Consider the following 27,802-nt stretch of genomic DNA (forward strand, 5'->3'; position numbering starts at 1 on the left):
AGTTGTCAAAGGAGAAGGAAAGGTTCATTAAGAGTTAAAAATAATAAAAAAATCTAATATTGGCAGTCAGTTGACTGTTGTACACCAATATGAAATCAATTTTCTTGCAACAATGCTATGAACTCATTACGTTTTCTTTTGTCTGCCCTCTTTAATTCATTGTTTGGCTTGGTGATAAGTCTAATCGTACAAATATCTAATCGCAGGATTTAAATTCACATTAGTGTTCCATTAGTGTACCTGTGCAGGGGAATGCAGTAAAGGTGCGTTAATTGCATGTAATGTGATTCTGAACACATCTGCTTCAGCTACTGTATTTAGGGAAACCCACTAACCAGTGGAAGCAAAGCCAAGTAAAATCCAGTCCTGACCTCCGCTGCTTTCACCCACTCACCTCTTTAAGAGACATGCTCACCAGAGAGGCAAACGTTGATCACGAGACAGGACGTAGGTGATTGCAGTTGGACACTGGATCATTAACCAAAACAAATTGTATAATTAATCTTTGATTCATTTGTTACATGGTCCTGTATGCCTTGTGAATGACTATTTTAAGTGTTTTTAGAATCAACTGACTCAATAAGTGGGAGTATCTAAGAGGGGAGGGGTCATATGGGCAGAGAGTAGATTGGAGGCTGAGCCTAAATTTAGGATTACAACCTCCCACCCCCTATTTGCTCCTCATGTTAAATACTAAAATGTGAATATCTACAGATCAATATTCACTGACTGAGAGCCAAACTTGAGACTTGAGACACCCCATAACAATGAATGGTACGTACTTGACTAATATTTGAATTCTAAGACATTGGTGCAAAACATGGGACGTTATGTCTTTTTCTACGTTTTTATTTTGTATCAAATAAGTTGTAAGATGACTTCATCTCTGGTCATATTTTAGTGTGAGATCTAAGGTTTAGTGTGGAATCATCCTCGGCTGTTTGCCCAGATTTTAGATTTTCAATGTAAAACATTTGTAAAGAGTTAATCAATTCTGTAAGCATGCGGTCTCAGGGCTTTTGCCGCTCCCACCCATTCATGATCAATGTCAGTACAGTATGTACATGACATAATGGGACATGGTGATCAATGCCACATGTTAATCAATTTAAGGTCGGCCTGAACTTGATTGTGTAAAGCTCTGCCTTTTTTGTTGTTGAGTACATTAAGTTCTTCAGATGGCAGTTTGAGAGAGCCACAAACATTATTTGAGGAGTCATTAGACAAAAGAGAGTGTGCAGTATCAATGTACTTGACATGTACTTACATGTTAACCCTGAAATCTGGAACCTGTTTTGCTAACTTTCCACTCCTTGGCCAACATGGCTTGACATAGAGTGGAATAATAACTCAACAGGACAGGTACCTAGGCTACTTACATGTGACTTTACATTTAATTAAATAGACGTGTATGTGCGTCACTACATGTAGCTACTTGTCTTAAAAACAGCCAAACTCTTTCTGTGTTTTTATTGCTTGAAATAGTTCAAGCGGGCCTCTCAAATGGCAAGAACAGCAGCAGGTTGAAGGACCTGGTCCCTGTCCCTCAGCCCCAGTCAGAGGAGAAGATGCAGGAGAGGGGGCAATGGAGCAACAAACTGGAGTTCATCCTGTCTGTGATGGGATCCATCATCGGCCTGGGGAACATGTGGCGCTTTCCTTACCTCTGCTACAAGAACGGAGGAGGTAAGTTCTAAAGGATGAGCCCAGGCTAGGTCACAGACGTTTAATTTGGAGTCAAAGACGAGCATGTATTAATGTTTGACAGGTCGTCATTTTAAATAAGGATTTGTTCTTAATTGAAAATAATAGTTTGCAAATTATTTTCTTGACTTGTTCATTTTAGGTCCTAGTGGAACACAGAGCTTCAACCGTGTATCTCCAGCAACCGATTTGTAAATGACTATTTTAATGTAATAACATTTGTTTGTTATTAATAACATACACTGAGGCCTAGCTATAAAAACATTGTTGGGTCTAATTGGGACTCAGGCCTATTTAGATCAGGCCATGGGTTTAGGGAAATGCTTATGTAGGTGCTACATCAGATGTTTCTCTCTGTGGGGTGTATGCGATCAGAGGTTAGGGGTCATAGAATGTCACAGCTGTTTCCCCTCCGTCCTAAATAGCCTGTGGTCAAGCAGTTGCCCCTGCAGCGTTTGCCATGCTCCGGAAATCCATCCATCCAAGCACTCTAAACATCCTCAGATTGGCTGACGTCAAAAGTCGACAGACTGCGTTGCGTCATAAACTCTGCGTGAAAATAAAATTTGTTGACATTGAGATTATTCACAGACTGGAATGTATGTCTGTGAAACCCTATGGATGAAACACCTTTATTATAGTGTCTACATGAGGTAATTCTGACTTTCTTAGGCGTACCTTATCACTGACTCTCATGGTCCTCTGTATCTCAGTTGGTAGAGCATGGCACTTGTAACGCCAGGATAGAGGTTTCGATTCCCGGGATGACCTGAGCTATAAAAATAAAAAAAAGTTTAAAAAATGGATGCACTCCCTTGTGACTGCAGAACAGCCTCAATTCGTCGGGGCATGGACTCTACGAGGTGTCAGTCGTTCCCATGTTGATTCCAATGCTTTCCACAGTTCTGTATCTTTACTCCGACTCGCTCGTTCCATCTCAGCCTTTTATGCTCGCTTCGAGGCAAGCAACACTATAGCATACAAGATGTTCCGGACGTCTGTGTGATCACGCTCTCCGTAGCCGATGTGAGCAAGACCTTTAAACAGGTCAACATTCACAAGGCCGCGGGGCCAGACTGATTACCAGGACGTGTACCCAGAGCATGCGCGGACCAACTGGCATGTGTCTTCACTGACATTTTCAACCTCTCACTGACCTAGTATGTAATACCTACATGTTTAAAGCAGTTCACCGTAGTCCCTGTGCCCAAGAAAACGAAGGTAACCTGCCTAAATGACTACTGCCCCTTAGCAAAAACATATAGCCATGAATTGCTTTGAAAGGCTGGTCATGGCTCACAACAACACCATTATCCCAGAAACACTAGACCCACAACAATTTGCATACCGCACCAACAGATCCACAGATGATGCAGTCTCAATCGCACTCCACACTGCCCTTTCCCACCTGGACAGAAGGAACACCTATATGAGAATGCTATTCATTGACTACAACTCAGCGTTTAACACCATAGTGCCCTTAAAGCTCATCACTAAGCTAAGGAACCTGGGACTAAACACCTCCCTCTGCAACTGGATCCTGGACTTCCTGACGGGCCGCCCCCAGGTGTTAAGAGTAGGCATCAACACATTAGCAACACTGATCCTCAACACGGGGGCCCCTCAGGGATGCGTGCTTGGTTCCTTCCTGTACTCCCTGTTTACCAATGACTGCCTGGCCAAGCACGACTCCAACACCATCATTATGGTTGCCTACCACACAACAGTGGTAGTCCTGATCACCGACAACGATGAGACAGCCTATAGGGAGGTAGTCAGAGAGCTGGCAGTGTAACAGCCTCTCCCTCAACGTGAGCAAGACAAGGAGCTGATCATGGACTACAGGAGAAGGCTGTCTGAACGGGACTCCATTAACATCGACGGGGTGCGGGTTGACAGCTTCATAGTGGAGCGGTTCCTTGGTGTCCACATCACCAACAAACTATCATGTTCCAAACAAGACAGTTATGAATAGGGCACAACGACGCCTTTTCCCCCTCAGGAGACAAAAGATTTTATGGTTCCCCAGATCCTCAAAGTTCTACAGCTGCACCATCGAGAGCATCCTGACCAGTTGCATCACCTCGACATCTGACCATAAGGCACTACAGAGGGTAGTGCGTACTGCCCAGTCCATCACTGGTGCCAAGCTTCCTGTCATCCAGGACCTATATACTAGGTGGTGTCAGACGAAGGCTCCCCCCACCTTTGTTTTTACTCTGCAGCTACTCGCTGTTTTATTATCTATGCGTTGTCACTTTACCCCTACCTACATGTACAAATTACCTCAAATTATACCCCCCACACATTGACTCTGTACCGGTACCCCCTGTATATAGGGCTGCCGAGTGGCGCAGCGGTCCAAGGCACTGTATCGCAGTGCTAGACGCGTCTGTGCAGACCCTGGTTCGATCCCGGGCTGTATCTCAACCCGCAGTGATCGGGAGTCCCTAGGGCGCAATTGTCCCAGCGTCATCCGGGTTAGGGGAGGGTTTGGCCGGGGTAGGCTGTCATTGTAAATAAGAATTTGTTCTAGCCTAGTTAAGTAAATAAAAATATAGCCTGGCTATTTTCTTGTTTTTCATTTTATTTTTGACTTTAGTTTTATTTAGTAAATATTTCTTAACTCTATTTTCTTAACTGCATTGTTGGTTATTAAGGGCTTGTAAGTAAGCATTTCACGGTAAGGTCTACTACACCTGTTGTATTCGGCGCATGTGACAAATAAGGTTTGATTTGATCCCACAGATTGGATTGAGATCTGGTGACTGGGCAGGCCACTGCAGTAAGCGGAATTCACTGTCATGTCTGTGGAACCATTCCTGGACAATCCTAGTCTTGTGGCATGGGGCATTATCCTGCTGAAAAAAATGAATTTGCAAATGGATACACTGCTGCCATGAAGGGATGCACCTGATTGGCAATAATGTTAAGAATTTTATCAAGGGGCCCAATGTGTGCCATGAAAACACATCCCACACCATCACCACCAGCCTGAAGTGTTGACACGCGGCATGATGGATGCATGTACTTGTGGTTTTCTCCATACCCTAGTCCTCCCATCAGCAGGAACTGGGATTAAGCAGACCAGGCAATTTTTTTTTACAATCATCCAGTATCCAGTGTTTTTGTTCCTTAGTCCACTGCAACCGCAGTTTCTTGTTTTTGGCTGAAGGAAGTGGGACTCTGTAAGGTCGTCAGTTGCCATACCCCATTTGTATCAAGGAACGACAAGTTGTGCATTCCTTTATGGGTCTTTGGGCACCAACGTTGTGCTTGACTGTCAGTTTACTAATTGTAGCATGTCTGTTATGCACAATTCGTGTCAGCTTCCTTTGTCCTCTTTCCTCAATGTCCAGTTTTTGACCATTGGCTTGCTTTTGGCTGGATGTCCTTTGGGTGGTGGACCATTCTTGATACACACAGGAAACTGTTGAGCGTTAAAAAAAAACAGCAGCATTGCAGTTCTTGGGACACAAAAACCGGTGCTCCTGGCACTCACGACCTTACCCCGTTCAAAGGCACTTTAATCTTTTGTCTTGCCCATTCACCCTCTTTTGAAATGGACGTAACAAGGTGACATCAATAAGGGATCATAGCTTTCATCTGGATTCACCTGGTCAGTCTGTCATGGAAAGAGTTTTGTACACTGTATATTTTTTGAATGATTCCCCATTTCCCATCCCCCAGGTGCATTTCTCATCCCCTACCTGATCTTCCTGTTCACCTGTGGCATACCTGTGTTCTTCCTGGAGACTGCTCTGGGCCAGTACACCAGTGAGGGAGGCATCACCTGCTGGAGGAAGATCAGTCCACTCTTTGAGGGTAACCTGCTCTTTCCTATGGGACTATCTTCCTTTAAGGCATTATACTGTAAACAAAGTTATGCTATACAATAAGGGTTTGTGTCTGAGCTTTTTACACTTTTTCATGTGTCACTGTTATAAACAATGTGTACTTATATTGTAATTACATAGTTACTACCATGTTTTTTTTCCTGGTTTGAGTGACACTTACTACAAAGTGGAACTTTTTATTTACTTTATATCCATTCCTCCCTGTCTGTCCCTGTCTTTGATCCAGGTCTTGGCTACGGCACCCAGATCATTGTGGCTCTGCTGAACTCCTACTACATTGTGGTTCTGGCTTGGGGAATCTTCTACCTGTCTTTCTCCTTCTCCTGGGAACTCCCTTGGTCCTCCTGTAACAACACCTGGAATACAGGTGAGGAGACAACAATAATGGAAATGTCAGCTTTTTTTTTTTTTTTAAGTGGCTTTGCTGTATGGAGCGATATTACAAATAAAAAATGATTGAATTCCATATTACTGCTTTTAACACTTGTCAGTGATTTTATGGTGGTAATGATGCAACATGTGAACATTTTTATCTAAGAAAATTGCGTGGAGTTTCAGAGGAGGAACTATTCTGTCAACTACACCCTGCCCGAAAACTCCACATCCCCCGTCATTGAATTCTGGGAGTAAGTATTCACAGCACCTCTCTTTCTTATTCAACACATCTCAATTCAAATATTTTTGTTGTTGTCCAGGGCTAGGCTTAATCTGTGTCCTGGAAACCGGACCCTCAAGTCTAAGATTTTAACCTTATTTGGAGTAGCTGAGGGTACTTAAAATCAGAATATCTAAACTAGAATTGTTATTGCACTTCATCCATTGTGATTTTGTTCTGACCACCTGTGTTATGTGTTTATTCAGGCGAAGAGCCTTGAGGCTGTCGTCTGGCATCGACCACATGGGCTCTCTGAACTGGGACCTGGCCTTCTGTCTGGCCATCGCCTGGGTCATGTGTTACTTCTGCATCTGGAAAGGGGTCAAATCCACTGGGAAGGTGGACTTGTTTCTTTCAATTCTTCCTGTCTTTATTTATTTACTCCACCAGAGTCCTGTGCATTAGGCATTAACCCCTTACACTTGTGGGAATTGGCCTATATGGATAGGGATCAATTGAAATGTTTATTACAGAGGAAATTTATTTTATTAAATTATATGCATAACAGTGGTTGCAATCAAACGGGAACAATTTGGAGATTATGGGAAAATTATTAGACTAAAGGTGATGACAAAACAGTTAATCTGAATCTAGGTTGAATCTAAACATGACATTTTATGTGCATTTACTGTGGTGCAAATGTATGTTTCACCACATTTGTTGATAACGAAATTTGAAAAAAACTCTGGATACATTCAGTAACATGATACGAATATTCATGGAACATTTGGTGGGTAGGTGCATCCCCCCCAAAAATGGTTTTGAGTGAAAGGTCTAACTGGAGTTTCTAAGTGGCCAAACAACTCTCCAAAGTGTGCACAGTTCCTACCTCATTTCAATGCACTTTTATGACTCAAAGAACCATTTTCCACTAAGGTGCTTTTTCTTGTACTCTCCTTACTGTGGCTTTGAGGAACTTTTTTTTTTGAACTCTCATGTGGCTTAGTTGGTAGAGCATGGCACGAGGTTGGTGGCACCTTAATTGGGGACGACGGGCTCGTGGTAATGACTGGAGCGTAATCAGTGGAATGATATGAAATGCATGGTTTGCCATTCCATTTGCTCTGTTCTGGACATTATTATGAGGTGCTCTACCCTCAGCAGCCTCCTGTGGCACCAGGGTTGTAGGTTCTATTCCAATCTGGGACCACTACCAACAAATATATAAATGTTTGCACCCACTACTCTGGATAAGAGCATCTACTCGATGACTAAAATGTAATGTAAAATGAACACATCCCTGCATCCTGCACTTTACACAATTACTGTTGGTTGTGCATTCCACAAAAGGTCCATTATAAATCGCAATCTGGTCAGGTGGGCATCATTTTAAAGAGTGTTCTATTGCCAACATGGCTAGCTAAGTTACAGATCAGGGTCATGTTCAGTAAAATACAATCTTAGTGTTAGGCTTTCACAAGGCAATTCCAGGAAGCAGATTGTAATTTTGGTGTGCATAGAATAGGGTGACAAGTGCATTCAAATGCGTGTTCACAATACCACAAACAGGCATTCTGTTCAGAGCAACCAATGGTAGGACGCCATATCATCTTGTAACTCTACATCGAGCATAGTGATCATAAACGTTAACAGTGTATATTACATGGGTTTTATGATATGGAAATGTGAAGTGCACATTTGGACTAATGGGTGTATGGCTTGCTTGTAAGACATCAAAGCTGTATTCATTATAATCCTTAACGTCTCATCTTTCGAAATACGTTGTCTTATTTATTTACAGCATTTCCCTCATTCAGACAAACAAACAAAACAAACAAAAATGTTGCAAAGGTTGCCCAACTAGCAGGAGGGATGGGGGGCAACTTCTTGTCACGTGCGGTGTTCAAGTTCAGAACGGCTGTCAGTCAAAACAAATACTGATCTGTAAAGCGGAAACCTTGAGCTCTGAGGTCATGTATAGCATGTTACCGTACAGCCACTGCGTTCTAATTTAGGCGCTTATCAGTGTCCAAATCTTCCATTTTGAATTCGTATACGGGTACGAGTGTAAAGAGCTACACAGAGGAAGCAGAGTGAAACAGGGAGGGACTACCTGGTCTTGTTAGTTTATTTCTTCCATTGAATAAAAAATCAAAAACATATCATGACCCTGATGGGTTAGATCACTGACTTTTTCAATATGATTCCATCCAATCTACAGGTGGTGTACTTCACAGCTACCTTCCCCTACCTGATGCTAATAGTTCTGCTGATTCGTGGCGTCACTTTACCTGGAGCGGACCTAGGGATCAAGTTCTACCTTTACCCTGACCTGTCAAGACTAGCAGACCCTCAGGTAGGTACCACAACAATAAGAACCCCTGTCCCCTGCTGTTACATAGTAGAAGGTAGCTTATTGTTGTGGGAGCAATGGTATGAAATGACATTTTATACTCAGAATAGCAAACAGTCTACTCTCAGTATTTTACAATGAGGTGACTATCACAACATAATGAGGTATGTTGGAGACTGGTATGATTTCAAAGAAATTGTCCATAATAGTTATCTCAATATTACCCTATGTCTTTCCAGACTAGGGAATTTGAAGTTTGGAATAAGGTCCTTGGGTGAAGGTCCTCCAGGTGTGAGTGTAAATATCCCAGGGTTATCTGGAATGCTATTTTCTGCTCGGTCCATCTGTGCTCCATGAAAGAGTCTGTAGGAGGCTGTGAGTGGTGGGGTTGCACGGAGGGGCAGGGACACTGCACTGAAGGGGAACACTGACCTCCAGGACCCTCCAGCTGCTAGACTCCCCCCCCCTCAGGGTGTCAGGGCTCAGCCCTCAACTGGCTTAGCCTGGTCTGGACCAAAGCCCGGTATTTTCAGGTTCAGCATCATCAAAGTGCTTTTCTCCACATGGTGGACTGGGAAATTCGGGAATTGGGACTCAGCCGCAGCATGGCTCATGCCATAGATTTAGAGTTTGGCAAACTCGGTACCAAAACCTATTGTGTTTGTCTGCAGGGAGTTTGAGCCTGTGGGATTCATGGCATTGACACCACAGATTTCTCCTGCCCTTTCTCGAAATCCACCCACCTACACCCTAGCAGGGCAGATATTTTGATTGCGTCATCATCCCAGGGTCCTTTGCTGCCCCGTTCTCACCTTTTCAGATCTTCTGTCTCTGGTTGTGGATTGAGAGGTGGGGCTTGTTAATCAATGTTTAGACCACAAGACGTTTAACTGACTGGTTGACAATTCACCTCTGCGGTGTCAGTGGTCCTTAATGATTAGGTAAACTCATTAGGGACAAAGAGGAAGAGCAAGGTGAAACAAGCACGCAACGTGGCGCTCCGCATGAGGTTGCTCTTTAACTCTCACATTCTGAAAACACACATAACTAATGACGTTTTTTTTTTTATACCATGTGCATCATGCTTTTGGGACATGTTTTTATAAATAAATAAATAAATGGTGGCCCACAGTCAGGAAACCTGCCAAAACAAAAACGGGTCACTCTCCATTACTTTTTAAAAGGAGGCTTGTATTTGCACTGTTTTATTCAAATCAAATGTTATTGGTTCGCAGATGTTAATGCTAGTGTAGCGAAGTGCTTGTGCTTCTAGTTCCAACAGGGCAGTGATATCTAACAAATATTCTAACAATTCCCAACAACTACCAAATACACACAAATCTAACAAGTAATCTAACAATTCCCCAACAACTACCTAATGCACACACACCTAAAGGGATGAATGAGAATATGTACATATAAATATATGGATGAGCAATGGCGGAGCTGCATAGGCAAGGTGCAGTAGATGGTATAAAATACAGTATATAGATGTGATATGAGTAATTTAAGATATGTAAACATTATTAAAACGGCATCATTATTCATGATCTTAGGTATGATCCAATACCATCCCTAGATGACACACCTTTGCCTTTATTAGTCATTTTTCTCCTACAGTAGTTGCTTGACTGGCCTCTGTGCCCTCACCTCTCTCTGTATAACAGGTATGGATGGATGCAGGCACCCAGATCTTCTTCTCCTATGCAATGTGTCTAGGCTCCCTCATAGCATTGGGGAGTTACAACAAGTACAACAACAACTGCTACAAGTACGCTAAAGATGCATTAAACACTCTTACCAAACACACACACACACACTATGGTAATTATTGGTTCTGTTTTTATTATTCCCTTATAAGACGGAAACAAACTCCCCTTAAATCTTCATGTCTTTGGGATCTTGTTTTGCAGAGACTGCCTGGCCCTGTGCTTCCTAAACAGTGGGACAAGCTTTGTGGCAGGCTTTGCCATCTTCTCCATCCTGGGTTTCATGGCTTATGAACAGAATGTCCCCATCTCAGAGGTAGCAGAGTCTGGTGAGTGTGTGTGTGTGTGTTTTAATGTGACCTAGTTGTTAATTTAGATCATTTCAATAATTTGTTCAAATGCAGGTATAATGTTATTTCGCTATTATATATGATTCCCTGTTCTCTCTTCATTAGGTCCTGGCCTGGCCTTCATTGCATACCCCCGTGCTGTGGCCATGATGCCGTTTTCTTCACTATGGGCCGTCTTCTTCTTTATCATGATCATCCTGCTAGGGTTGGACAGTCAAGTAAGGCCTCCGAAGTCATTTACAATGTTTATGAACGTACTGTCAAGAAAATTGGCCCAGTTAAGGACAAAACGGACCACTTCTGTACAACGAGAACTGAGGCGATTCAAGATCATTGTTAAATCAAATCAAATTTTATTTGTCACATACACATGGTTAGCAGATGTTAATGCGAGTGTAGCGAAATGCTTGTGCTTCTAGTTCCGACAATGCAGTAATAACCAACAAGTAATCTAACTAACAATTCCAAAACTACTACCTTATACACACAAGTGTAAGGGGATAAAGAATATGTACATAAAGATATATGAATGAGTGATGGTACAGAGCGGCATAGGCAAGATACAGTAGATGGTGTCGAGTACAGTATATACATATGAGATGAGTATGTAAACAAAGTGGCATAGTTTAAAGTGGCTAGTGATACATGTATTACATAAAGATGCAGTAGATGATATAGAGTACAGTATATACGTATACAAATGAGATGAATAATGTAGGGTATGTAAACATTATATTAGGTAGCATAGTTTAAAGTGGCTAGTGATATATTTTACATAATTTCCCATTAATTCCCATTATTAAAGTGGCTGGAGTTGAGTCAGTGTGTTGGCAGCAGCCACTCAATGTTAGTGGTGACTGTTTAACAGTCTGATGGCCTTGAGATAGAAGCTGTTTTTCAGTCTCTCGGTCCCAGCTTTGATGCACCTGTACTGACCTCGCCTTCTGGATGATAGCGGGGTGAACAGGCAGTGGCTCGGGTGGTTGTTGTCCTTGATGATCTTTATGGCCTTCCTGTGACATCGGGTGGTGTAGGTGTCCTGGAGGGCAGGTAGTTTGCCCCCGGTGATGCGTTGTGCAGACCTCACTACCCTCTGGAGAGCCTTATCTATGTAACCAAACATACCTAGCCTAACATGAAATCAGAGATGCTTACTATTTGTTACCAAACATGCCTAGAACTGAGATGTGTTAAAATACCTCTCCCTTTCTCTCCAGTTTGTGTGTGTAGAGAGCTTGACAACGGCCATGGTGGACATGTATCCCGAGGTGTTTCGTCGTAAGAACCGCAGGGAGCTCTTTCTGGCTTTAGTGGCCTTCATCTCCTTCCTCATGGGCCTGATCATGTTGATGGAGGTAGGCATCACATCTGGAATTTGGAATTAACCCTCATGGGTTAGTTAGGGGGAGACACCTGCCTGGGGACTGGGTTGGGGATAAACCCTCAAGGCCTATTTCAATGTGTTCTTTAGCTGTAATATGCAGGCAGACATCAAGTCTAACTTACCAGGTTGCTGGTCGAGATTGCGTTCAAAACAAATATATACTCTGATTTGTTTTATTACCTAGGACATTTTCATTTTGCGGACAGAAACCACTTTAGAGTGATTAACAGCCTCATCACTGTGGTTCAGGACAGTTGTACACTACATGACCAGGGGTCTCCTGAGTGTCGCAGCGGTCTAAGGCACTGTATCGCAGTGTTGAGGCGTCACTACTGCCTGGAGGTTTGATCCCAGGCTGTGTCACAGCTGGCTGTGACCGGGAGTCCCATAGGGCGGCGCATAATTGGCTCAGCGTTGTCTGAGTTAGGGGAGGGTTTGGCCAGGGGGCTTTCCTTCACTCTTCGCGCTCCAGTGACTCCTTGTGGCGAGCAGGGCACCTGCAAGTTGACTTTGGTCATCAGTTGAGCGTTTCCTCCGACATATTGATGCGGCTGGCTTCCGGGTTAAGCAAGCAGGTGTTATGAAGCAGCGCGGTTTGAGCGTTGGGCCAGTAACCGAAAGGTTGTCAGCTCGAATCCCCGAGCTGACAAGGTCAAATTCTGTCGTTCTGCCCCTGAACAAGGTACTGCTCCCCGGTAGGCTGTAATTGTAAATAAGAATTTGTTCTTAACTGACTTGCCTAGTTAAATAACGGTTAAATAAAAAACAATAAATTAAAGCGAGGCTTAGCAGGTCATGTTTCAGAGGTCGCATGACTTGACCTTCGCCTCTCCAGAGCCAGTTGGGGAGTTGCAGCGATGAGACAAGATCGTAACTACCAATTGGATGTCGTGAAAAGGGGGGTTTAACCTTTCTGATCTCCCCATCCCGGATCCGGGATCGTGAATACAGACTCAAGCTCATTACCATAACGCAACGTTAACTATTCATGAAAATCGCAAATGAAATGAAATAAATATGCTAGCTCTCAAGCTTAGCCTTTTGTTAACAACACTGTCATCTCAGATTTTCAAAATATGCTTCTCAACCATTGCAAAACAAGCATTTGTGTAACAGTATTGATGGCTAACGTAGCATTTAGCATTAGTATTCAGCTGGCAACATTTACACAAAAAAACAGAAAAGCATTCAAATAAAATCATTTACCTTTGAAGAACTTCAGATGTTTTCAATGAGGAGACTCTCAGATAGCAAATGTTCAGTTTTTCCTGAAAGATTATTTGTTTAGGACAAATCGCTCCGTTTTCTGCGTCACGTTTAGCTATGAAAAAACCCCTGTATCCAGGATTGTGTAAATCTATCAGCAAGCTCATTAGCATAACACAACGTTAACTATTTATGAAAATCGCAAATGAAATGCAATAAATATGCCATCTCTCAAGCTTAGCCTTTTGTAAACAACACTGTCATCTCAGATTTTCAAAATATGCTTCTCAACCATAGGAAAACAATCATTTGTGTAAAAGTAGCTAGCTAGCGTTAGCATTTCGCGTTAGCATTTAGCGTTAGCATTAGCGTTAGCATCCAGCACGCAACATTAACAAAAACATAAAAGCCTTCAAATAAAATCATTTACCTTTGAAGAACTTCTGATGTTTTCAATGAGGATACTCTCAGTTAGATAGCAGATGCTCAGTTTTTCCAAAAAGATTCCTTGTGTATTAGAAATAGCTCCGTTTTATACATCACATTTGGCTACCAAAAAAAATCCGAAAATTCAGTCCTCAAAACGCGAACTTTTTTCCAAATTAACTCCATAATATCGACTGAAAACATGGCAAACGTTGTTTAGAATCAATCATCAAGGTGTTTTTCACATATCTCTTCATTGATACATCGTTCTTGGACACATGCTTTCTCCCCTGAATCAAATGGTAAAGTAGAAGCAGCTGGCAATTGCGCACCGAATTCGACGCAGGACACCAGGCGGACACTTGGAAAATGTAGTCTCTTATGGTCAATCTTCCAATGATATGCCTACAAATACGTCACAATGCTGCTAAGACCTTGGGCGAACGACAGAAAGTGTAGGCTCATTCGTTGCGCAATCACAGCCATATAAGGAGAGAATGGAAAACAGAGCTTCAGAAATTCTGCTAATTCCTGGGTGATGCATCATCTTGGTTTCGCCTGTAGAATGAGTTCTGGGGCACTTACAGACAAAATCTTTGCAGATTCTGAAACTTCAGAGTGTTTTGAATATGCATAGTCGAGCATCTTTTCGTGACAAAATATCGCGCTTAAAACGGGAACGTTTTTTATCCAAAAATGAAATAGCGCCCCTAGAGCTCTAACTGGTTAATAAAAAATATATGTGGACTCCTGCTCGTCAAACATCTCATTCCAAAATCATGGGTACTAATACGGAGTTGGTCCCCATTTGATGCTATAACAGAAAGCTTTCCAATAGATGTTGGAACATTGCTACGGCGATTAGGCCTGTCTCGCCATCAGCGTTCCAATTCATTCTGAAGGTGTTCGATGGGGTTTAGGTCAGGGGTCTGTGCAGGCCAGATAAGTTCTTCCACACCGATCTCGAGTGTTTTTGAGTTGTTTTCTTGTCTCCAGGGTGGGTTATATGTATTCCAGCTGATGGACTACTATGCTGCTAGTGGCATGTGTCTTCTCTTCATGGCCATCTTTGAGACGGTCTCCATCGCATGGGTCTATGGTAAGTTAAAATACAATTCTACAACAACACAACAAAATATCTGATGGAACTGTTCAATCCCACAAAATTCGGGAAAGCATTCAGACCCCTTCACTTTTTCCACATTTTTATGTTACACCCTTATTCTAAAATTGATTAAATGTTATTTTTTCATGAATCTACACACAAAACCCCATAATGACAAAACAGGATTTGAGACATTTTTGCTCATTTATAAAAAAAAAAAATATCTTACTTACAAAAGTGTTCAGACCCTTTGCTATGAGAGCTCAGGTGCATCCTGTTTCCATTGGACATGATTTGGAAAGGCACACACCTGTCTATATAAGCTCCAACAGTTGACAGTGCATGTCAAAGCAAAAACCAAGCCATGAGGTCAAAGGAATTGTCTGTAGAGTTCTGAGACAAGATTGTGTCAAGGCCCAGATCTGGGGAAGGGTACTAAAACATTTCTGCAGCATTGAAGGTCCCCAACAACAGTGGCCTCCATCATTCCTAACTGGAGGAAGTTTGTAACTATCAAGACTCTTCCTAGAGCTGGCCGCCCGGCCAAACTGAGCAATTAGGGGAGAAGGGCCTTGGTAAGGGAGGTGACCAAGAACCCAATGGTCACTGACAGTGCTCCAGAGTTCCTCTGTGGAGATGGGAGAACCTTCCAGAAGGATAACCATCTCTGCAGTACTCCACTAATTAGGCCTTTATGGTAGAGTGGCCCGACGGAAGCCACTCCTCAATAAAAGGCGCATGACAACCTGCTTGGAGTTTGCCAAAAGGCACCTAAAGGACTTTCGGACCATGAGAAACAAGATTCTCCAATCTGACAAAACCAAGATTGAACTCTTTGGCCTGAATGCCAAGCGTAGCATCTGGAAGAAACTTGGCACCATCCCTACAGTGAACTATGGTGGTGGCAGCATCATGCTGTGGGGATGTTTTTCAGCTGCAGGGACTGGAAGACTAGTCAGGATCCAAGGAAAGATGAACGGCTCAAAGTACAGACAGTTTTCGTTACTAATCTTTCTCCAGATTGCTCAGGACCTCACTGGGGCGCAAGTTCACTTTCTAACAGGACAACAACCCTAAGCACACAGCTAAGACAATGCAGGAGTGGCTTCGGGACAAGTCTCTAAATGTCCTTGAGTGGCACAGTCAGAGCCAGGATATGAACCAGATCGAACATCTTTGGAGAGACCTGAAAATATGTGTGCAGTGACGCTCCCTATCCAACCTGACAGAGCTTGCTTGAGAGGATCTGCAGGGAAGAATGGGAGAAACTCCCCAAATACAGGTATGCGAAGCTTGTAGCATCATACCCAGAAGACTCACGGCTGTAATTGCTGCCGAAGGTGCTTCAACAAAGTACTGAGTAAAGGGTCTGAATTCTTATGGAAATGTGATGTACTTTTTTAATTTATTTTTTTAGAAATTAGCAAACATTTTCGAAAAACCCGTTTTTGCTATGTCATTGTGTGTGTGGATTGATGAGAGAGGAAAAAATGATTTAATACATTTTAGAATAAGGCTGTAACGTAACAAAATGTGAGTCAAGGGGTCTGAATACTTTCCGAATGCACTGTATATTCCTCACCTTTGATAGTACTGTTCAGAGACTGCTTCATAGTCTCAATTGTTGACATTTGTGTCCACAGCTCTTTTGACCAAACCCAGCATGGTTAGCCTGTCTCTGTATGTTGTTCCAGGTGTCGACCGCTTCTATGATAACATCGAAGACATGATTGGCTACCGTCCAGGACCTTACATTAAATACTGCTGGCTGTATGTCACCCCAGCCACATGCGTTGTGAGTAACCTACAAACCCATGTAAACTCTCATATACAGTATAAAATGTCATTAGTTATGGTTAGGGAAAGGATTTTTTTCCTGACCAGGAACAACTCTGGGCCCTAGACTGGGGCCGTCAACATTTACAACTGTAACTGGTGTTTTTCCAAATCATGGGATCTGTCAAGGCCCACTTCTAAATCAAATACTTGTTTTTTTCTCTAGGCAACCTTTGCATTCTCCCTCATCAAGTACACCCCTCTGAAGTACAACAATGAGTATGTGTACCCCTGGTGGGGCTATGTGATAGGCTGGCTCCTGGCTCTTGCCTCCATGGTCTGCATCCCTTTCTGGATGATCTACAAACTCTCCACCACAGAAGGAACGTTCAGAGAGGTGAATTTAGGTTCCTTTCCTCTTGACACAACATACACTACATGGTCAAAAGTATGTGGACACCTGCTCGTCGAACATCTCATTCCAAAATCATGAACATTAATATGGAGTTGGTTCCCCCTTTGATGCTATAACAGCCTCTACTCTTCTGGGAAGGCTTTCCACTAGATGTTGAAACTTTGCTTCGGGGACTTGCTTGCATTCAGTCAAGAGAGCATTTACTAAGGTCGGGCACTGATTTTGGGCGATTAGGCCTGGCTCGCAGTTGGCATTCCAATTCATCCCAAAGGTGTCTGATGTGGTTGAGGTCAGGGCTTCTTCCACCGATCTCAACAAAGTTTTTTTTTTATTTGGCATTTTTTATGATTATACAGATAGTACAGAACAGTTAGAGTGCAGAACTCACACGGGTCCCCTACCAAATCAACCCCCCCCCCCCCTCCAATGTTCTAACAGAGCCCCACCCCAAAACTAGACTTAAAGCAGGCTTGATATACAATGAGTAATCCAATGAAATAGATTGTTAAATAAGATCTTTGTATTTGAAAAGAGTAAAAATAATGATAAATTCTAATTTGGGTTGGTTTATGGAGCTCTGAAATTAGCTGGGTTCATGTCTTCTACAAAGGATAGGAAAGGTTGCCAGATATTATAAACTATTATTGCAGATTCCCTAACAGAGTAGCGTATTTTCTCTAGCTTGAGATGTTGCATAACTACCTTTTATCCAATAATTAAAAGTAGGAGGAAACCGATCCTTCCACTTAAATAGTTTGAGACGTCTAGCTAGAAGAGTAGTACATGCCAGCATGTTGCCCGTAGAACTGTTGAGGGGCCTCCTGTGGTGCCACTCTGAATAATGCAATAAAGGCAGATGGTTCTAAAGGTCTCTCCAGTATCTTAGAAAATGTCTCAAAATTTGATATCCAGAGATCTGTCAATTTCGGGCATGTCCAAAACGTGTAATAAAGTAGAAGGAGCCTGCTTACATCGATCACAAGTGGAATCTATTTCTGGTCTAATCTCGGATAGTATTACCTTTGACGAATGCACCCGATTTGAACTATTTTAAACTGAATTACAGCATGTCTTCTCCATATAGATATGTATTCTCTGGAGCAGGTATTCCAAAACTGGGGTACGTGCAATGCCGTCAGGGGTACGCCAAATAAAAATATGATTCACATTTAAAAACAAATATATATATATAATTTTCCCTGAATTCTCTCCATGTTCATAATTTTTGTGTAGAGATTCATTTATTAGATTTGCAGCTTGTCGAGTTGAAATAAGAGCGCACTGTCTGAAGTGTCAAATGTTGTTTTAGTAAATCTGCGGATGAATAGTGTGAATATGCCATACCCAAATCCAAGATTTTATTTGTAAGATCCCCTAGGTGTTGAATATTGCACTTTAATCTTGTGCTGTAGGAAATCATTTGTCCCCTTAGATAAGCCTTCATTGATTCCCATACTATTGGAGGAGACATTCCAGGGGTTTGATTAAGCTCGAAATAGCTTCATTTGAGATGATATACACCTGCTCGTATAGACTACTTTTTACGTGATAAGGTCTTATGAACTGGTAAGAAAGAAGAATAATCCCTAGCTGTGGGATTGTGTCAACGTCACGCATCAGACATGCCATATGTCTTAAGAAATAGCTGAATCGTGGATACTGTCTTTGATGAAAATGATACCTTAGGAGAGCTACAATCCAGATTGGCAGAAGTACACAATTCATATCACCACTTAGTATTAGGTGCTCTGTGTCTGTATTTGGTAATTGAGTAAATACATTTGAAGAACTAACTGATGTCCCAGTTTGGTGCATAAATGTTAGCCAAGATAACAGGTGTATTATACAGTCTTCCTACTACAATAATGAAACGGCCTGCTGAGTCTGCCTCTACACTTGACATTGCGAACAGTATGTTTTTACTAATTAAAATGGTCGCTGCTCTAGTTTTAGAATGAAAATTGGAATGATGTGATTGACCGATTCACCCTCCTTTTGAAATGAGTGGTCAAAAGTGCGGAGATGTGCCTTTCGAAAGGCGATGTCTACTCTTACGTTTCACTGGGTGATTTCAGATTTAACATTCCAGTGAGCAACAGGGATTGAGCAACCAGCTGTGTGTCTCATGATTTTAAGCCTAGCCATGTAAAGTCAGGTGGGAAAAGGATATTACCATAACTGATCCATTAAACATTTCTCAATATCCACACATGTGGTGGTGGGGGAACACTAACCCTATTGTGTAAAGAGCCCCGCTGAAATAGTGAAGTTGCGCATAATAAATAAACAAATAATAAACACTTTTAAAACCCAAAGCTAGGCTGTTTTAAAAGAAACTATATAAAACATTTTCCAAATCACATCTTGCAGCAATACCACTAAGTTAGCTGCACCATCTTTAAAGAAATGAATGTAACCTAATAATATAACTGTGCTTTATCTACCCTGGATACGGGTACCATCGATAAATAGAAATGGGCAGCTTCATGGTAATGAAATACAAAGTTTAAAACAAAAGGAGAATTGACTCACAAGAACTAAGGCACTTACGTTACCTAATAATAACAATATCAACTGATACCACTGGCAACGCTATACAGTATCTACAAAAGAAAAGACTGAGTCTGCAGTGGTAGACACATTCGTCCATTACCCTAATCGCCAAATAGGGGAACATTCAGCCATTTGCTTCGTCCGACCTCTGTAGAATATTCACCTTTACGAAGGCCATCACCTTATGGCGGTCTTTACAGTTGGCACTATGCATTCGGGCAGGTAGCCTCCTGGCATCCACCAAACCCAGATTTGTCCGTCAGACTGCCAGATGGTGAAGCGTGATACATCACTCCCAGAGACCGCGCTTCCACTGCTCCAGAGTCCAATGGCAGGGTGCTTTACACCCCTCCAGCTGACTCTTGGAATTGCGCATGGAGATCTTAGGCTTATGTGTGGCTGCTCGGCCATAGAAACCCATTTCATGAAGCTCCCGACAAACAGTTGTGCTGATGTTGCTTCCAGAGGCAGTTTAGAACTCTGTAGTGAGTGTTGCTACCGAGGACAGTCGATTTTTACGCGCCACGCGCTTCAGCACTCAATGGTCCCGTTCTGTGAGCTTGTGTTGCCTGACAATTCGCGGCTAAGCCGTTCACAATAACAGCACTTACAGTTGACTGGGGCAGTTCAAACTGACTTGTTGGAAAGGTGGCATCATATGATGGTGCCACGTTGAAAGTCACTGAGCTCTTCAGTATTGCCATTCTACTGGCAATGTTTGTCTATGGAGATTGCATGGCTGTGTGCTCGATTGTATACACCTATCAGCAACGGGTGTGGCTGAAATTGCAGAATCGACTAATTTGAAGTGGTGTCCACATACCTTTGCGTGTGTGTGTTTTCTACATTGTAGAATAATAGTGAAGACATCAGAACTATGAAATAACACACATGGATTCATGTAGTAACCAAAAAAGTGTTAAACAAATCAAAATATATTTTATATTTGAGATTCTTCAAAGTAACCACCCTTTGCCTTGATGACAGCTTTGCACACTCTTGCCATTCTCTCAACCAGCTTCATGAGGTAGTCACCTGGAATGCATTTCAATTAACAGGTGTGCCTTGTCAAAAGTTAATTTGTGGAATTTCTTACCTCAATGTGTTTGAGCCAATCAGTTGTGTTGTGACAAGGTAGGTGTGGTATACAGGAGATTGAGGATAAGTTCATTAGAGTTAACTGCACCTCAGATTGTAGCCCAAATAAAATGCTTCACAGAGTTCAAGTAACAGACACATCTCAACATCAACTGTTCAGAGGAGACTGTGTGAATCAGGCCTTTGTGGTCAAATTGCTGCAAAGAAACCACTACTAAAGGACACAAATGAGAAGAGACTTGCTTGGGCCAAGAAACACGAGCAATGGACATTAGACTGGTGAAAATCTGTCCTTTGTTCTGGAGTCCAAATTTGCGATTTTTGGTTCCAACCGCTATGTCTTTGTGAGACGCAGAGTCGGTGAATGGATGATCTTCACATGTGTGGTTCCTACTGTGAAGCATGGAGGAGGAGGTGTGAGGGTGCATTTCTGGTAACACTGTCAGTGATTTTATTTAGAATTCAAGGCACACTTAACCAGCATGGCTACCACAGCATTCTGCAAAAATACGTCATCCCATCTGGTTTGCAATTAGAGAGAATTTTATTTGTTTTTCAACCTGGCAATGACCGAACACACATCCAGGCTGTGTAAATCAAATCAAATGTATTTATATAGCCCTTCGTACATCAGCTGATATCTCAAAGTGCTGTACAAAAACCCAGCCTAAAACCCCAAACAGCAAGCAATGCAGGTGTAGAAGCACGGTGGCTAGGAAAAACTCCCTAGAAAGGCCAAAACCTAGGAAGAAACCTAAAGAGGAACCAGGCTATGTGGGGTGGCCAGTCCTCTTCTGGCTGTGCCGGGTGGAGATTATAACAGAACATGGCCAAGATGTTCAAATGTTCATAAATGACCAGCATGGTCAAATAATAATAATCACAGGCAGAACAGTTGAAACTGTAGCAGCAGCATGGCCAGGTGGACTGGGGACAGCAAGGAGTCATCATGTCAGGTAGTCCTGAGGCATGGTCCTAGGGCTCAGGTCCTCCGAGAGAGAGTAAGAAAGAGAGAATTAGAGAGAGCGTACTTAAATTCACACAGGACACCGGATAGGACAGGAGAAGTACTCCAGATATAACAAACTGACCCTAGCCCCCCCGACACACAAACTACTGCAGCATAAATACTGGAGGCTGAGACAGGAGGGGCTAAAGGCTATTAAAGGCTATTTGACCAAGCGGGAGAGTGATGGAGTGCTTCCTCAGATGACCTAGACACCACAATCACTCGACCTCAACCCAATTGAGATGGTTTGGGATGAGTTGGACCGCAGAGTGAAGGAAAAGCAGCCAACAAGTGCTCAGCATATGTGGTAACTCTTTCAAGACTGTTGGAAAAGCATTCCTCATGAAGCTGGTTGAGAGAATGCCAAGTGTGCAAAGCTGTCAACGAGGCGAAGGGTGGCTACTTTGAAGAATATAAAATATATTTTAATTCGTTTAACACTTTTTGGTTACTACATGATTCCATGTGTTATTTCATAGTTTTGATGTCTTCACTATTATTCTACAATGTAGAAATAAAGCAAAACCCTTGAATGAGTAGGTGTGTCCTAACTTTTCTGGTACTGTGTGTGTGGTGTAGGTTTTGTGATTTATTGGAGGGGAATGACATGTAACACAATATAATAACATCAGAGAAACATTATATACCAAAAGCATTTTTTTCTGTCACCTGAATCTGAAATCATTGTTGTTATTAGTGTTTGGTTGGTTGCGTTTCTGTATGTGCCTAAATTCTACTGTTTGTAAATTAGACATTAATATAATACACATGATTAATATTAGTTGTCTTTCCATTATTTGTTTCGACATCTCACTGGGATTCACCAGAATCTCCTAAATAACTCGATGGATCAATCATACACTTCTGTCAAAGACAGAGGAGCCACTCGCCCGACTTGATCTGTTATCCTGTTCACAAGTTAGACTATGCTTCACTGATTTTCTTCCTACGTCACCAGTTGTTGCTAGTGTCACAAAGCTAGCTGTGGAGACTTCGCTAGCTTAGTTGCAAGGCTTAGCTAAATTGTCTAGCTCGCCGCAAGGCTTTTCTACATGGAAGGGTTACTAGTTTGCTCTCTCGCCGGCGTTGACTAGACATTGCTTATTTGTCGAAAGCCATGCTTTTGTTTGTCGCATGACCAACATAGCGCTAGCTTCCTTTGGCTAACTAGCTAGGCAACTAGCCCACGTAGCGAATGCTAGCTATGTTCACATTGCTTCTTTGAGTGTATTTTACAAAAAGGTCTGTCTTCAACACGTTCTGTACGGGCGTTAAATGTTATGTTCCTACTACTGTTTTACCAGGCCAATTGAGTTGGAGATGCACAATCTCATATCGATTGGCAAGCCTAACCCAGAGCCGTGGGATGAGATCTGTGTTGTCACAGACCTCAACCTTCAAGCCTTCAGGGGTGCCATTCAATGCTTCAGCTGTGCAATGAGCCTTACAGTGGTAGGTGAGAGAGATTTGTGGCTCACAGGGAGAAAGCAGGTTTCCTTTACGCACCTGAAGGAACTGTTTGCCGGCTGTCATGTCCATGAAGCAGAACTTCGAAAGGACGAGGGCAAAGCCTTCAACTTCTCTGCCCGTAGACCTGGGAATCGTGGCTACCGGCCTACCCCTCCTAATGGACCAATAGTGGGGAAAGCAATCCTTCGTTGAAGCCGCAGCGAGGTCTTCCTGGGTGTCCAACCTAGCGGTATGCCCCCTGCGGCAGAGAGGGACAAACAGTTCACTCTGTGTTGTTCTGGCCTGCCTGCCTCTTGGGAGGAGCACAGCGGGGGAGAGGCACATCTGTACTCCTAAAAACCCTTCCCTTTGTGCAGCGACTCAGTTTAATGCATTTGCTCTCAAGGAAGATGTTGGGAATCCACTCTACCCCAGAATGCCTTCCATGCCACGGCTCTCCCCTCGGCTCTAGTTCAGGCAGCTGGGACAGGAAAACTGATTGTCAGTAACCACCAAACACTGTTCCAGTGTGTCAACACTGCCCTTTCTTTATGAAAACGTTTCTGCTGTATCCAGGTGTCATGCCAAGGACATGAAAATAGAGCGAAAATGACTCTCCATCGCTACCAGAGGGCATGCCTGACCGGCACCACTGGTGAGGAAGAGTCTATCGACCTGTGGGGGACTCGCCAGCGGAGTAGGGAACTGGCACCCATGAGCAGTCCAACCCTGGATTCGGTCTACAGTGATGAAGGGATACAGACTGCAGTTCGCTCTGAGACCACCCATTTCCAATGGAATTTTAGAATCCGTATTGACTGGTGACTTGGCACGCAAACTAGAGCAGAAGTCGGCGGGGCGCCCTGCCACTTTCAAGACGTGCCTCCAAGTGCTGGGGTTGATAGCGTCCACCATCTCAGTAGTACCTCTTGGCTTACTTAGCATGAGAGACTTCAAGCACTGGGTGTTTGCCCAACGTCTGTGTACATGGCTTCACCTCAAATCGCTCCATACATCTCTCGGCTCTCCGTCACTGGAAGGATCTTCGTTCCTGGCACTCCCCTAACTGTAGTGGCAACAAGGGAAATGGTGACATCACTCACGGGCTGGGGTACAGTTCACGAGGGAAATGTAATAAACATATTAAGGACCCCACTTAACAAATTGCTCACAGAAATTATATTTATCTGCTGACAGTGTTTCTTTCACTGAAGCACTTTCTACCCTCCCTTTTGAAATTGTCACGTTTTGACCAGAACGGACAATACTACTGTAGTCGGGTGGCACTCACCCCATGTGTTTACACAGATTATTAGTCTGGATTATTCTGTGGAGCAGAGCACACCTACTGTCCCGACGCACGACTCATGTCTCGGGTGTACTGAACATATGAGTGGATTTATTGTTCAGAGGGAATCCCCATCTAAGGGACTGGAGACTCTTTCCTCAAGTGGTGAGACAGATCTGAGCGAAATATGGTCAAGTGTCCGTAGAGCTCTTTGTGTTGCAAGAACACACGTACGCTTTTTTTCCCCTCAGCTTCATACTCCCCACTTTGGCCAGAGTGAGGGAAGGCGGCTTATCCCTCATCTAGGTAGCCCCGCCATGGCTAGGCAATACAACGAGCCCTGTCAACTCTCGTTACGCAGGGATCTGCTGACCCAAACGAACAAAAGATTTCCCGGATCCATGGCCCTCTGAAGTTAAATCTGGATGTGACAGGCTTGCATCGTGTCATTGATTCCACATTCTCACTGTATGGAAATAAGTCGTGGATTATTGAGAAGTGGTGTGACCAAAAACAGATAATTCCTTACCAATCCTCTCTATCCAAGGTGTTATGCTTCTTGCAGGAGCTTTTGGACAGAGGGAAGGCTTTCTCAACTCTGAAGTTCTTTCTAGCTACTATCTGGGCTTGTCAAATAGGCTTCCACAAAAACACAGTGGGAAAACATCCCGTCATGTTGTTTCACTGTGTTTTTGTGGAAGCCTATTTGACAGGCTCAGATAGCAGCTAGAAAGATCTTAAGAGATGAGAAAGCCTTCCCTAATGAACCGCCTGTTGCTTACGTACAATTCCCAAGCCTTTACCACTGACATGTAATGTGTTTATTGTGCTTGGGACTGTTTCACAGCAGCCTTTTGAGCCGTTGGAAAACGTGGAGATTAAATAGTGCTAGCTATTTAAATAGTCTGGGTGGCCATTTGATTCAGCAGTCTTATAGCTTGGGGGTAGAAGCTGTTAAGTAGCCTTTTGGACCTAGACTTGGCGCTCTGGCAGCGTTTGCCGTGCGGTAGCAAAGAGAACAGTCTATGAGTTGGGTGACTGGAGTCTTTGACAATTTTTTGGGCGTTCCTCTGACACCAGCTGTTCTATAGGTCCTGGATGGCAGGAAGCTTGGCCCCAGTGATGTATTGGGCCGTTCACACTACCCTCTGTAGCGCCTTACGGTCAGATACCGAGCAGTTGCCATACCAGGTGGTGATGCAACCGGTCAGGATGCTTTCGATAGTGCAGCTGTAGAACTTTTTGAGGATCTGGGGACCCATGCCAAATTGTTTGTCTTCTGAGGGGGAAAAGGTGTTATCGTGCCCTCTTCATGACTACCTTGGTGTGTTTGGACCATGATAGTTTGTTGGGGATGTGGACACCAAGGAACTTGACTCTCAACCCGCTCCACTTCAACCCCGTCGATGTAAATGGGGGCCTGTTCGGCCCTCCTTTTCCTGTAGTCCACAATCATCTCCTTTGTCTTGCTCACATTGAGGGAGAGGTTGTTTGCCTGGCACCACACTGATTAGGTATCTGACCTCCCTATAGGCTGTCTCATTGTTGTCAGTGATCAGGCCTACCCACATTGTCATCAGCAAACGTAATGATGGTGTTGGAGTCGTGCTTGGCCACACAGTCGTGGGTGAACAGGGAGTACAGGAGGGGACTAAGCACGCACCCCTGAGGGTAACCGGTTTGAGGATCAGCGTTGCAGATGTGTTGTTGCCTACCCTTGCCACCCGTCAGGAAGTCCAAGATCCAGTTGCAGAGGCAGGTGTTTAGTCCCAGGGTCCTTAGCTTAGTAATGAGCTTTGTGTGCACTCTGGTGTTGAATGCTGAGCTGTGTTGGACTATAATAGCAAAGGGTTACAGCCTCTGGAGGGCCTAAGAGCTGACTCCACCAGAGGTATGGCCACCTCATGGGAACGGTTCAAGGGCATCTCCTTGCAGGAGATTTGTGATGTGGCTTGTTGGGCATCCCCTCATACTTTTCAGGTTCTACCGACAAGATGTCACTGCGCCTTCATTGGTGCATACTGTCCTCTGTGTCGGGCCTCTGAGGGTTGATATTGAGACTGCATGGCTTCAGAGAGCATGTGCAATATGGGAGTTGGCCGTATCCCACAGTGAGACTTCGAAACAAATAATTAAAAGATAACTTAAGGTTACTTGTGTAACCCCGGTTCTCTAATATTATGAGTGCGACATCTCTCCACATTCCCCTAGTCGCAAGCGTGTGAGGAAGTTTGTCTCGTTCAAGAGTGATCAGAGGGCAGGCGAGTGACTCTTTAGTATGAGGGGAGGGGGAGTGCCCTCATTCACCACGTGACCTGTCTGTGTCCAACACTTGTGTATAATTGGTCCTTCGAGGTACTTACTCTGGTGAACCCCACAGTTGATGTCTCACCCATATTATCAGAGAATCAGGGTTAAGCAAGTAACCTTACGTTTCTCAGTCCAGTGTTTTTATGGCAATTGTTTCATTCCTCTTTGATACACAGCATTACTAACATTATTATCTCAATCTACTCAGTCCATTATTCTTTATAAATATTTCAAATCTTCTCTGCAGCGCATTCACATCCTCCTCCAGCCCTCTAACGACCTACCCAAATCCAAGAGAGAACAGGAGAGGATGCTGGCCACCTTTGACCCCAAGGGCGAGGAAGGCATGGAGCCAGTAGGCGTACCAATCAAAGATGGCTACCTCCCAGTGGGGGTGAAGGACTCAAACTGCTAATAAGACCCCAGTGACACCATTGGAGTGACAAATTCAGTTTAGTCATTTTGGGAAATGAACTGAAATTCCAATTCAAGATAAAGTGTATCAGGCAGCCCGATAAGTAATGAGAGAAAGGAACAATTTTGCTCTTTTACACAACCCAATATGCTTTCAGGTATAGAACAAGTCAACTGTTCAATTACAAAAGCTTCTTTCTCATTGTTCAATGGACTCTGATCTCCACATGTATTTTATTGTTGGTCTATTGCCAAGTGATAGATTGTTGTTAGGCCTACTGTATTGTATTCCATGTATTAAAGGAATCATCTCACAGGGCACAATGTCAATTCAACATCTTCCGCGTTGGTTAAGCGTAATTTCAATGACGTTACGTGGAAACAACATTGATTCAACCACTGTGTGCTCAGTGGGAGAGTAAAGGAAGCTGTACATTACAAATGAGATGAATAACCGTTGATGTTGTTAGAATGTGGATCATTGCTAAACGAAGATGTATTGTGTCATCTTTGTCAATTTAACAAGAGCTAACAACGGTTGGGCTTATAGAAAACGTGTACAATATTTTAATTGATTTTCTGTGTAACATGACTACAAAAGACTGTACAAAATAAATATGAATCTGTATGTTTTTAAATAAACAAAATGTGTAGTATCAGTATGTTCTATGCTATTATTATGATCCTTGAGGGATCACTCTTCACTAGGGAAGGCTTTAAAATCACTTCACAGTATTGTTCTTGTCTATTCAAGTCTTTTCCTGGACCAAGTTCTATTCTAGGTATAGATATTTTATAAAT

General features: G+C 43.2%; 1 protein-coding gene across 1 annotated transcript; it reads left to right on the top strand.

Moving 5' to 3' along the window:
* The first annotated feature begins 81 nt into the window (after nucleotides 1-81).
* Nucleotides 82-27,660, top strand: LOC110490150 (sodium- and chloride-dependent GABA transporter 2). Its single transcript, XM_021563354.2, has 15 exons — nucleotides 82-774; nucleotides 1,486-1,686; nucleotides 5,395-5,529; nucleotides 5,788-5,928; nucleotides 6,100-6,187; nucleotides 6,423-6,555; nucleotides 8,378-8,512; nucleotides 10,177-10,280; nucleotides 10,423-10,547; nucleotides 10,674-10,786; nucleotides 11,786-11,923; nucleotides 14,581-14,683; nucleotides 16,384-16,484; nucleotides 16,692-16,862; nucleotides 26,835-27,660. The coding sequence occupies exons 1-15, from the start codon at nucleotides 768-770 to the stop codon at nucleotides 27,000-27,002; spliced, it is 1,863 nt and encodes a 620-aa protein (XP_021419029.2). The 5' UTR covers nucleotides 82-767; the 3' UTR covers nucleotides 27,003-27,660.
* The last annotated feature ends 142 nt before the right edge of the window (nucleotides 27,661-27,802 follow it).

This window comes from Oncorhynchus mykiss, chromosome 15 (assembly GCF_013265735.2).
Source record: "Oncorhynchus mykiss isolate Arlee chromosome 15, USDA_OmykA_1.1, whole genome shotgun sequence".
Classification (NCBI taxonomy): Eukaryota; Metazoa; Chordata; class Actinopteri; order Salmoniformes; family Salmonidae; genus Oncorhynchus; species Oncorhynchus mykiss.

Coding starts and splice junctions, on each gene's coding strand:
- LOC110490150 (XM_021563354.2), top strand. Junction 10,787..11,785: donor TGCTAGGGTTGGACAGTCAA/GTAAGGCCTCCG, acceptor CTTTCTCTCCAG/TTTGTGTGTGTAGAGAGCTT. Junction 14,684..16,383: donor CTCCATCGCATGGGTCTATG/GTAAGTTAAAAT, acceptor ATGTTGTTCCAG/GTGTCGACCGCTTCTATGAT.